At 35.4% G+C, this 13,875-nt stretch overlaps 1 protein-coding gene across 1 annotated transcript; it reads left to right on the top strand.

Moving 5' to 3' along the window:
• Positions 1-11,191: 11,191 nt before the first annotated feature.
• Positions 11,192-12,250, top strand: LOC149147814 (uncharacterized). Its single transcript, XM_089441957.1, has one exon. It carries the CDS (start codon positions 11,192-11,194, stop codon positions 12,248-12,250), a length of 1,059 nt encoding a protein of 352 aa, XP_089298083.1.
• The last annotated feature ends 1,625 nt before the right edge of the window (positions 12,251-13,875 follow it).

Here is a 13,875-nt window from a genome sequence, read left to right as displayed (position 1 = left end):
ACAATTTTTTCCATTTGAGTATTTATTTAGAACAATTATAACTTGTGTTACCAATCTTGTGGAAAATTTGATTCGGGGTTCCTCTTTCATTGAACTAGGATTTATCTCTTTTTTCTTGCCACCTAAGATCTGAACTTTCCCTATTCATGAGAGAGAATTTTTTGAACCTTATAACTAGTTGGGCCATAACACTCATGATATCTGAACTTTCCCTATTCCTGAGAGAAATTTTTATAACTAGTTGGGCCACAACACTTATGATAGACAAAAAGAAGCAGAAAGAAATGTCAACTGATTTGTCAGCCCCCTTTTAAGTTGCACTATGTTTTCCATTTGAGGCTCTCTTTGAAACAATTACAACTTGGGTTACAAATCTTGTGGGAAATTTGTTTTGGTGTTCCTCTCCCACTGAACTAGCATTGATCTATTCAATGATTTTGGCTTTCCCCAGTGCCTTGTTAGATTGTTGAATCCTTCCTCTTGAGTGAGAAATGCGTGAACCACTTCTGATTTGCCTAGCCCCCTTTTAGTTTCACTAGTTTTCCCATTCCAGTGGCGGTTTAGAATGGTTACAACTTGGGTTGCAAATCTTGTTGAAAAATGTTTGGGTGTTCCTCTTCCTGACAACCCCTGCAAATTGTCCACCTCCAGGGATGCTTTGTTCCCGCTGGGTCATTTTAGCCCTTTTGCTCGCTTCCCCCATGATTTGATTATCTTGCCCCTTTACCAAAGACCCAGAACTTACAAGTTTTTAAGAGAAAGAAATGGTTACAAAATCTCTGCTTTGAAAAATATCATAGAGCCGAGAGGCTCATTTAAACAATGTTTGCTTATAAAAAAAATTGCATGTGAAGAAATTGGATCTCTTAGCTCATGTTAAATCCCTATTTAAGATGGATCTATGCTGATCTACCTCCAACGAGCTCACCTCTATGGTGATTGTGACTTTAATCTCCTTATTTTTTTAGTACTTCGTATATCCTCACTCAACTCTCAGCTGCCTATGCCATGTCGCCCGAACACATCCCCCAAATCAGGTCTTTAATGCCCTTATTTTTTATTACTACCTAGATCTTCACTCAACTCTTAGCAGCATATGCCATGCCGCCCCAAACAAAACCCCCTGCATAGATCCATCTTAAATAGGGATCTAACATGAGTCAAGAGGGATCCAATTTCTTCACATGCAAATATTTTTAATATTGTTTAAATGTTTTCTATAATATTTTTTTTTAGAATTTTTTTTAAGGGGGCATGAGCATATTTTCAACTTTGATGACTGGGGTACAGTGTTATACGTCATACTGGTCTGTAGAATTGACCTCTAGACTCATGCTATATCCTTATTTAAAATGAATCTATGCTAACATACCTCTAACTAACTCATCATAATACCTCTACCATATTCTGGTGTTTAATCTCCTTATATCTTTTTAGTACTTTCTAAATCCTCACTCAAGTCTCAGTGGCGTATGCCATGTCGCCCCGAACACATCCCCCAAATCGGGTCTTTAATGCCCTTATTTTTTTTATTACTACCTAGATCTTCACTCAACTCTCAGCTGCATATGCCGTGTCACCCCAAACACAATCCCCCCAAGCCAAAAAAAACCATGTCTGAGAGGCTCTCTAGTGCTGCAATGGGGAAGAGAAGAGCGAGAGGGCTGCTTTATAATAAATGGTAGCCATTTTATCCTAGAGACCTTCCCTGTCGTGTTACCTTTAGGCCTTAACTCTCGTGTCAGTTTCTTCACTGTTTGTGCGTACTATTTGACATCAGTAACTCCTATACTCTGAAGGCCCACAAAACAACTGAATATCAGTTGAACAGTTGCTTGAAACATGTAATGATATCAGTATCATAGGATATACTTTTGATGCCCGACACAAGATTATTGTTACTCAAAACTGGGTTGAAAGAACTAACAATTTTATCAGTATACTTTCCACAAAACAGCTGAACATCAGTTGACCAGTTCCTTGAAACATGTAATTATATCAGTATCATATGATATACTTTTGATGTCCGACACAAGATTATTGTTACTCAAAACTGGGTTGAAAGAACTAACAATTTTCATTTGACTTTCCCTTTTTGAAAGAACTAACAATTTTCATTTGACTTTCCCATGTTTAACTATTTCCCACAATATGTGTAATTCTGTATACACCTTATGCTTATTTGCAAAATTAGCCCTTAATATTTCTCAATCTTTGTGGAGAAATATTAAAAGAATTTATCACTCACATATTTTAAAGTTAAGCTTAGAGGTTTTGAATGTTAAATCCGGAAATTCAATCTTTTTGATGAAAAATGCCATTCATAAATAATTGATAAATAATAAAATGTTGTATGCAACTGAAAATGCCTGCATTTCCCGTGACTTCATAATTTCTTGATCTATTATTTTTCTTATAATAAGAAAAACAAAGAAAAGGATTAAAGTAGTAACCAGTAAACACTAGGAGAATCTGGCATTACATATAATCTTTTGATTGCATTACTGGACCCTTTGGGGAAATATATAGCCCCATTATGGACCCTTCCACGATGACTTATCATTGATACAGGGTTGCCTATCTTTTTGATGGTTCTACGAAGTGAATTTTTTCTACAACCAGGTTACTTATTTTCTATTATTATTATTATTATTCAAATTCATTATACTTATTCCGAGTCATGGTTAGTTAGGTTTTTTTTTGCCTTTTGCTGAAAACAATATTAAAAATTTTCAATTAAAATATGAAAATGATAGAGGATTAGATCTAGTTTATTTTTCTCTTATTTTGTGAGTGAACAACCAGGATTGAGATTCACTATCCACTTTACATTTTCTAAGAAAAAAAAATCTATATCCATCTTAATATTGAGCTAATGTATTACTAGCTCAATGCATTATTTGCTAGTGTCTATTTAGATATAATTGTATTTACAATTATTAATGTTTATGTAATATATAATAAAATTAATTTTAGTGTTTTTTTAAAGTTTGGTAGGACTACATCTCTATCATGCTAATGCATTACTTGCTAATCTCTATTTAGATATAATTGTACCCACAATTATTAATGTCTATGTAATATATAATAAAATTAACTTTAGTGCTTTATTTCTTTTTTTTAAGCTTGGTAGGACTACATCTTCATCATGTCGAACGAGATTAACATTCTTATTCTACACAGAAATCAAGACCATAATGTTATCAATCATCATTGATCTCTTTTTTTAACTTTCCAATTTTATATAAAAGCTAAAAAAGACCATAAAAATTCATTGACTTCCATAAGCCGAATTCCTTTACCAACCACCATTGCTTCTCATACCACCTTATTGATATATCTATTAGACCTCATATGTTTTATACATTTATTCAATATTTAGCATTTTTAGATATTGTTTTTAAGAAAATTAAATGTAAAAGTTGCATAACGTTTTTTATTTAAGTGGATTTTGTAAGAGCAAAAAACTCACAGCGGAAACTAAATAAGCATACACAGCATAAACCAACATGAAGACACAGATATTTTAACGTGGTTCACCCAACCAATCTGGGCTACGTCCACCAAACAGAGGCATCGACAATCTTATTACTCAACAGGAGATTACAATAACATAATTCCTCACACCCTCTCATAACCCATATCCTCTACGGGCTTACATTTTTATAGCTGGGAGTAGAAAACTGAATCATAATTTCACTCACAACAAATATAGGATGCCATAACTCCCCATCAGGAAAATGGAGTTAATTTAGCAACAAATTCTATTGTTGTCACATTCATGAGATTTTTTCCAAATTTAATTAACAGAAAATCTCAGCAATCTCCACCTTGACAACAATTAGCCTGATGCCCTGTTCTATTATTATTTTATCTTTTCTGCAAGCCAAGAGAAGCAAATACCAACGTAGCTTCTCTAACAAAACTGGTTTCGTGAACATTTCTGCAGAGTTTTCCTTTGTATGCACATTTTCAAGAGAGACGCCCCTTTCAGTGATAACCTGTCTTACAGAATGGTACTTGATAGGTATATGCTTTGATTTACTATGATAGGTCGGATTCTTAGCCAAATGAATTGCACTTTGACTATCACAAAATAACTTGATATTGTCCTGTAACCTACCAAACTCACCAAACAAACCTTTCAATCAAATCGCTTCTTTGCAAGCATGTGAAGCAGCTATGTATTCTGCTTCAGTAGTGGATAAAGCAGCAATGTTCTGTAGCTTTGACATCCAGCTAATAGTGCCACCTGCAAGAGTAAAGACATACCCTGATGTTGACCTTCTCTTATCCAAATCACCTGCAAAATCGGAATCAACATATCTGCAAACAAATTCACTACTCCTGTTATAAGTGATACAATAATCACTGGTGCCTCTCAGATACCGAAGCACCCATTTTACTGCTGACTAGTGTTCTTTTCCTGTATTTTCCATATACCTGCTAACAACCCCAACTGCATGTGAAATATCTGGTCGAGTACAAACCAACGCATACATCAAACAACCTACTACATTTGCATATGGAATTCGAGACATATATTCTTTTTCTTCATTTGTATTAGGACATAAACTTGAAGAAAGCTTAAAATGGGAAGCTAAAGGGACTAAAACAGGCTTCACATTGTTCATACCAAACCTCAAGAGTATTTTCTCAATATACTTCCGTTGTGATAGCCACAGCTTACCATTGCTCCTATCTCTGAAAATCTCCATGCCCAAAATCTATCTTGCTGCTCCTAGATCTTTCATATCAAATGTCCTAGCCATCTGAGCCTTTAACCTGTTGATCTCTATTATGCTTTTGCTTGCTAAAAGCACATCGTCAACATACAACACTAAGATAATGAACTTTCCATTACTTAATTTATTAAAGTAAACAGAGTGATCATATTCACTTCTTATATAATTTTGACTCATCATGAAAGAATCAAATTTCTTGTACCATTGTCGAGGCGACTGCTTCAGACCATATAATGATTTCTTGAGCCTGCAGACAAATTTCTTGTTGTGATTTTGAACAAACCCTTCCGGTTGTTCCATGTAAATATCCTCATCTAAATTTCCATGTAAAAATGCAGTTTTAACATCTAGTTGTTGTAATTCTAAATCAAGTAAAACAACTAATGCTAATACAATTCGAATTGAAACAATTTTTACAATTGGTGAAAATATCTCATGAAAATCAATGCCTGCTTTCTGAGAAAAACCTTTTGCGACCAGCCTTGCTTTGTACCCATCCTCTGTATCATCAACACCCCTTTTCAATTTGTAAACCCATTTACATCCCAGAGTTTTTCTATTTTTAGGAAGTTCTACCAGATCCCATGTGGCATTCTTGAATAATGCCATAATCTCGTCCTTCATAGCTTCTTTCCACTTTTCACTTTTAGAACCTTTTACACCTTCCGATAGCACAAAGGTTCATCATCATTAGCGGTTAAAGCAACTGAAGTAACATAATCATCATACCTTTTAGGAGGACGTTTCATTCTTGTGGACCTCCTTAAAGATGTTTCTGGTACTTCCACAATTTGATTATTATTATCTGTAGGAACTTCATGATCCGCATATGAAACATGTTCATGATACGCATCTGAAACTTGTTCATGATCTGCATCTGAAACGTGTTCATCTTGACTATCATCGGTATTTGAATTGGTTTCAAACTGAATGTGTTGAAGCTTAGATACATTATCCTATTTCAATTTATCATCTACATCTGGATTTTCAAGTGAAGATTCATTAAATTTAACATCTATGTTAATGATGATCTTGTGAGTAGTAGGATCCCACAATCTGTATCCCTTAGTCCCATCACCATATCCAACAAAGATATATTGATTTGATTTAGGATCTAATTTAGAACGCTGATGTTTCAGAACTAGAGCATATGCATCACAACAAAAAACTTTCAGTTTATAATAATCACAAGGATGACCTTTCCATACCTCTTGAGGAATTTTGCATCCTATTGCAGTTGATGGTGATCGATTTATCAAATAACAAGCTGTAGAAACCGCTTTGTCCACAATTCCTTTTGCAAATTGGCGTTACTAAGCATACTTCTTTCTCTCTCTAAAAGAGTCATGTTCATGCGTTCAACAACTCCATTTTGCTGAGGAGTATATATAGTGGTTTTATGTCTTTCGATCCCAGCATCTTTGCAATAATTATCAAATTCCTTTGAAGTAAACTCACCACCATTGTCAGTTCTTAAGCATTTAATGGTTCTTCCAATGATGTTTGCAACTAATGCTCTAAACTATTTGAAAACTGTGAATACATCAGACTTCTTCTTTAACATGTAGACCCACACTTTTCTAGAGAAATCATCAATAAAAGATACAAAATATGACGATCCTCCATATGAGGTTGTAGGAGATGGACCCCAAACATCAGAATGGATATAATAAAGGATTCCCTTACTAGTATGTTTTCCAGTTTTAAACTTGTGCTTGCTTTTTTTTCCCATATATACAATGTTTGCAGAAATCTAACTTAACAGACTTTAAACTAGGAAGTAACTTACGATCAGATAAAATCTTTAAACCTCTTTCACTCATATGGCCCAACCTTTGATGCCATAAATGAATAGAATTACTGTCGTTTTCAGATACTATAAGAGCATGAACTGATTCTGTTCTTCCTTCTAACTGAAAAAGATTTCCAACCTTCTTTGCTTTCATTACTAGTAAAATTCCTTTATAAACTTTCATTACTCCACCTTAAATAAAGGTTTTATATCCATTAGTGTCTAGTACTCCTAGTGAAATGAGGTTTTTTCTTAGTTCAGGTACATGTCTTACATCAGTTAGAATTTTATTTGTCCCATCAAACATTTTAAGCTGGATGCTTCCAATTCCCACAATGTTACATGTGACATCATTTCCCATGTAAACTACTCCATCATTCATTGATTTATAAGTTTTAAACCATTCTCTATGAATGCACATGTGATTTGATGCACCAGAATCTAACAGACAATGTTGATCATGATTAGACAAACTAAGTGATAACACTTCATCACTCATACCTGAAATGGATGTCGAACCTGTATTTGTCGTGTTTGCTTCCTTCTTCTCTGTCGAAGAATCTTCTTTGGATGTTTGCTGTCTCTTCCAACAGTCCTTCTTCAAATGTCTCGATTTGCCACAAAACCAACACTTTACATTACTCTTCTTACCTTTCGATTTTGAACACGAGTTGTTGTGCTTACTGAAGCGTCTTTCTTTAGAACGACCTCTGACCATCATTGCTTATGATGTAGAGGTTTCTGAATTTGACCTCTTCCTTGTTTCTTCGGACAACAAAGCTCCAACAACATCATCAAATTCAAGGGTTTTTGATGAACTAAGACTTATAGAAGTAAAAAAATGATCCCATGACTCGGGCAACGAGCATAATAAAGTTATAGCTTTATCTTCTGATTCAAATTTTACTTCTATACTTTCTAACTGCACCAGGAGAGTATTAAAGGTATTCAAATGATCAGTAATGGATGTACCTTCCTTCATGAACAAACTGTACAATTGTCGCTTCAGAAGAATCCTATTGGTTAAGGATTTGGTCATGTACATCTTTTGAAGCTTTGTCCACAAACCAGCAGCAGTTTTCTCTGACACGATGTTAAACAAAACATCACCCGCCAAACACAGACGAATGCCACTCAGTGCTCTTTCATCCAAGTCACTCCATTCATCATCTGTCATGGTGTAAGGTTGTTTAGCTTTTCCCAACAGTGCCTTCGCCACGCCTTGTTGCACGAGTAGATCATACATCTTTACTTTCCAGATCTCGAAGTTGTTTTTGCCATTGAACTTCTTGATCTCAAATCGAGCACTTTGAGTTTTTGCCATGTTGTGTCAAACAAAATCTCCAATTGCAACTTTTAATAAATGAAGTTTTTATTTAAAAACTGCCCTTCATCAATAAAATGCCTTTGCCTTATAATGTCATGGCATATTACAATTTAAAAAACAAAATATGATATAAATATAATATCATATATGATACAACCCATACAAATCGTTTCTTTTGTTTTGTAAAAATAAAAGGCATTTCATAAAAACTTTATAAAAACTTCAAATCAACCTTTTGATTTCATGTATAAAGGCGACCATTTGAAAAACGATTTTCTCCTTTTTAAAGACCAATTTCAAAAACCACGTTCCAAAACATTTCAACAGTTCAAGGGCGTTTTAATAATTGGTGTCAACCGTTCAACGACATTCAACAGTTCAACGCCATGTTAATAATCGATGTCAAAAAACAAAAAACTTGAAAAAGTCGTTAAACACTTGCAAACCAAATTTTGTTTTAATGGCAGTTCACCATCGTTCAATGCTGCCAGGCTCGCAGTCCATCGCACTCGCTGCCAGGTTTGCAGTCCACCGCACTCGCTGCCAGGTTTGCAGTCCACCGCACTCGCTGCCAGGCTCGCTGTCCAACGCTGCCAGGCTCGCAGTCCACCGATCCGCGATCTGACAGTCCACGACCGCTAGTATTTGCGCTGATCTAGAGTCACCGCCGGCGTCTCTGTCACACGTAGCAGACTTGGCTTCTCAGCCGCTCAGGCACAGGAAACAGACGCCATGCATTTACGAGCTCAACAACATTTCTCTAATACCAATTGTAGGAGAAAAAAACTAACAGCGGAAACTAAATAAGCATACACAGCATAAACCAACATGAAGACACAGAGATTTTAACGTGGTTCACCCAACCAATCTGGGCTACGTCCACCAAACAAAGGCATCGGCAATCTTATTACTCAATAGGAGATTACAACAACATAATTCCTCACACCCTCTCATAACCCATATCCTCTACGGGCTTACATTTTAATAGCTAGGAGTAGAAAACTGAATCATAAATTCACTCACAACAAATATAGGATGCCATAAATCCTCATCAGGAAAAATGGAGTTAATTTAGCAACAAATCCTATTGTTGTCACATTGATGAGATTTTTTCCAAATTTAATTAACAGAAAATCTCAACACTAGAATTAAAGGTTTGTACTATATTCCACAAAAATTTGTCAGCAATGTTGGAAGTGTCATTATATTGTAAATTCCATGTTATAGTAATATTACTATTTGGTTTTTGTTTTGAATTATATATATATAACTTCAATTTTTTTCTTACATTTTTTGTTTTTTAACATATAATTTTTTTCCATAACATTTTTTCCTAATAAACTAGTATCTTTTTATTGAAAAATATTTCATATGATTTCATTGTAAACCTCGCATCAATCATGGAACAAAGCAAATTCACATTTCAAATGATTTCAATATAAACCTTTCATCAATGATGGAATAATTTTTATTTATTTATAATTAATTTTATTGTAACAATTTTAATTTTTTTTATTTATAGTTACTTTTATAGTAACAATTTTATTAAAGCTTATATTAAATTGGTTAATGCTAGTTTATCTTTTTCATTCATAATGATCATATTATATGTAGAGTTTCTTGAGGATCAATAATATATAGTTTTTTTGGTGGAGGCTTTTCGAACTACTTATTATGGTTCATCTTCAAGACATAGATGGATAGATAGAATAAAATAAAAATAAAATTGGTAAATACAAACAAAAATAATAATGTAAAAACTTTGGATAAAGAAAAATAAAAAATATAAATTAATACTAATTAATTTATAATTTACTAATTTATATTGTAATAAATCCAAGAAAAAACTAGAAAAAATAATTTTTAATCCATGAAATAAGAATAAAAAGAAATCAACATTAATAAATTTATAATTTAATAATTATAATGTAATAAACTGAGAAAAAAAGTAACGAAAAATTATTTTATTTAAAATATATATATATATATAAAATAAAAATAAAAAATAATTATCATAATTTTAAGAGAATAAAAAATTATGAAATGGGTGTTCACTAATAGAGAGCCTATTCATGTATAAATTTAAATATAATCATTATAAAATGGTCATCACTGAAAAATATAGAAATGGGTGTTCACTATAAATGCCCAATAAATGGTGTTGGCAGTTTATTTAATTCTCAAAACATCTTTAAAAACATAAACATTGATTTTTTTTTAAGAAATTGGTAGCATTTTTATATTTCAAAACCGGAAATGGTTCAGGTCCTTTACATTCAAAATCTGCTTTGATTCAAAGATTTCTAGAGTTAATTCATAAGAGTATTTGTTGTTACCCTGATTATTTTCTACTCTTCTACTTACATCATTTAAACTATAGCATCTCCAAAAAACCCAACAGAGTTTGACAAAATGACATAACATATGATCTATATATGAAAATAAACTATCTACCCATTGCCTTCCAGCTTCTCTGGTGGACTATCCTCCTGAGCCGCATCTTGCCTTTGTCCAAGAACCATATTCATTCCGGACTCATAGTGCTCATGTTCTTCCTCCCCAACTACCTGAGATCTGGCTGAGGTCATTTCTCCAAGCTTGAAGACCTTCGTTAACACACCAACTTGTGTTGATTCCACCTTAACCTCCATGTTATCAACCTTGATGTTTAAATTGAGCATTTTCGTGTTCAAATGATCCACAGTATTCTACAGCAACTTCAAATCCTTCCCGATGCCAATGAGATGAGTCATCACCACTGTGAATTGATCACGAACCTCTTGTGCTACCTATTTCCCCATTTTTTCTAACATGGCCACAATGTCTGATGTGGATGAAGTTCTTTGTTCCTTTGCACTGTCGCCACTTCCATTGAGTTTGGTCGAGGCCATTTTGAGCGCAATCCTTCCTTATACTCGTATAGCTCTTACATTCAACTACTTCGTCCAAATCCTTAATATGGAATGTTGTGCACATCCCCTCACATTCAATGCTATTCCTGTTGGAAATTAATGCTTACATTCCATATTTGAGAAATTGGTTTGTGATGGTTGAGAAATTCTCTCAACCACTCTCTCTAAATTAGGAATAAGTTGGATCTCAAAAACTCTATTTAATAGAGTGATCTGAATGTAATCTGTGTGTGAGTGTGATTTCACAAACACCATTTGTGCATAATATATGATTGAGTTTATGTGATTGTGTGATTTTAGCTGTTTCTATCATGGTATCAGAGCACAGGATCAGAGGCCTGTGTATTGTGAGTCCAAATCCATTTTTTTTGTGTTTGTCCATCATAATCGACATTGTTTTTATTTCTGTCTTTTAATGCCCGGTGCTGAACGCAAACGCGAGACAGGTATGCTGGACCTACCAGAGAGCTGTATATCTGCCATTTTCTCCTTTACTATGCCGCGCGACATTAGCAGACTGTCAGTTGTCTCCAAGCTCTTCAAATCTGTGTCCTATTCGGACGATCTCTGGAACAAATTCCTTATGCCTGGCTTTATCCAAATTGCTTATTATTACTATTTTTCAAACGGTTCGATGCCCAAAACTTCTTTAAACAGTACAAGTGATATAGCATCTGTGAATTTTTTTAGAGAAAATGGAACGAAAGGGGTGTCACCAATATGGTCGGATCTGAAGATAATGGTTGCAGAAGCGAAGAAAGTGATGGGAATTCGGAGCTTTCAGATATTTGTAGCTCAAGGGGTCATGGGATCATTTCCATGGTCGGCTCTATCGTTTGTACCCATGTGGCTGGAGCTCATTGGCTTCTCTCATGAAGAGACTGCATTTCTGATGACTCTGTTTACCGTGGGGTGTTCCCTGGGTGGATTGTTTGGAGGGCGAATGAGGGACGTTATTGCCAGACGCCTTCCAAATGCTGGAAGGATTATTCTTTCGCAAATAAGTGCAGGTCTGGCTATTCCTTTGAGTGCAGTTCTGCTGCTAGTTATGCCTCGTGATCCTTCTACTGGGTTGGCACATGGCCTAATGTTTTTCATCATGGGAATCTTCATATCATGGAACGGAGCTGCCACCAACAATCCCATATTTGCAGAAATTGTACCTGAAAAGGAAAGAACAACTATCTATGCCTTGGACCGATCATTTGAAACAATCCTCTCATCCTTTGCTCCGCCAGTGGTTGGCATTCTGGCCCAACATGTACACGACTCCAGATTCGAGGTACTTGCGGAATTAACAGTGGTTTCGTGGTTGGAGGTCCGTGGTCAAATCGACTGCAGGCTTTTGTCTCCGGATACCAACTACAGAGTGGTGTTTGTCCTTAAATTCAGAGAACGTCAGTTTGGGTGGACAATGCCAATTACTTTTTCAATTACAACGCCGGAGAGAGAACAGATGGAAAATACATTGTGATTATATTAGTTTAATTTCCATTATTATAAAATGTTTTGAAGAAATCAAGAAGTAGTAGTAAGGCTCAATATGGATGGTTGTCCAGATAGTATGGCAGTTGCAGATCTAGGGAAGGATCCCTCATTAGTGGTAGACGTGGAAGTGGTTTCCTAATGAGGTTATGCGACAGATTAGGATGCTCTTGAGTAATTGACTTCGGGAGGTCCTTGATTCGGGAGTTGAGGAAGGGAACTCGGGAATCCAACTTGCCAACTACACCTTTCCGAGGGTTATGAGGCAACTTGATGGAGCATCTACTAATAAGCTTGATTATTTTGTTATTTTCATGTAATGTAATCATTAAGGGGGGATGTTGGAAATTAATGCTTACATTCCATATTTGAGAAATTGGTTTGTGATGGTTGAGAAATTCTCTCAACCACTCTCTCTAAATTAGGAATAAGTTGGATCTCAAAAACTCTATTTAATAGAGTGATCTGAATGTAATCTGTGTGTGAGTGTGATTGCACACACACCATTTGTGCATAATATATGATTGAGTTTCTGTGATTGTGTGATTTTAGTTGTTTCTATCAATTCCTAAACTGTTTTTCAGACTTGGCACAAGCCACCAACCCTGCAACCGCCAATTTATGTTCGGATTGAAATGCTACCACTTGATGCAGTGGAAGTGATGTACTAATCCCGCATTCCCTGATCTTGGCATTTACTATTAATTCATTTGTTTTCCACTTGGCCATCATCATGACACTTCATCCTTTGTGCCTCCATCTGGAGTCGAGATATCACATCTGCCTTTACCCATCAAAACATGTGATTTCAATGAATTGTTGTCAGATTTTAGAGAAATTAGACCGGAAAAATCCACTGGAAAAACTTCCAAAAAATCACACTTAAAAAAACTCCCTAAATTAACTTGAAAACGACAGGGTTGATAAAAATTGATATAGATTAAACAAACCAACTCTTATCATTGACACTATCATGAAAATTAGATTAGGAAAAAAAATTATATATATATATATATTACAAAATCCAAAATTCAAATATAAAAATGTAAATCCAAAATTAAAAATAGATCTACGCCGTTATTGTACAGTCGATTAGCTCCAAAACGGCACGGTGGTTGAAGATTGCTAGGGATCAAACAAGCGGACTCTTGTGAATATGGTGGGCCCATTCCAACGGTCGTCTCAGGGGAATCGTGGGCGCTCTTCTGGTTGCACATCACGGCATGTTAGTAGTTGGTTCCAGCGCAACAATCCTGACAAGTCTGAGAGGCTCTCTAGTGCTGCAATGGGCTGCTTCCTCTGATTCACAAACCGACGCGTCTGCGCCTAATTTTGAACCATATGCATCTTAATTAATGACGTGTGTAAGGTGAACACATTTCTGCATATACGGTGGTGCTCAATCTGTTCATTATTTCGACGGGCATTGTGAGTCAAATTTCCATTAACAGTAAGGCTAGCAAATGTAGGAATCCTCGGACCTTTCTATGAGCCTCGAGTTGCTGCTCTGCAGTCCATCCCAGGGATTCCACCGTTGCAAGGGGTGTGCAGTGTAAGTGGTCGTCCCTCTTTATGGCTAGCTAATGCAGGAGCATCCAGCTCAGAAGAGGCAGA

This window comes from Pinus tabuliformis, chromosome 9, assembly GCF_031772625.1.
Source record: "Pinus tabuliformis cultivar Carrire ecotype Pingquan chromosome 9, CPIR1, whole genome shotgun sequence".
Classification (NCBI taxonomy): Eukaryota; Viridiplantae; Streptophyta; class Pinopsida; order Pinales; family Pinaceae; genus Pinus; species Pinus tabuliformis.
Note: the sequence above shows the minus strand (reverse complement) of the source record. Positions and strands in the feature narration are given on the sequence as shown.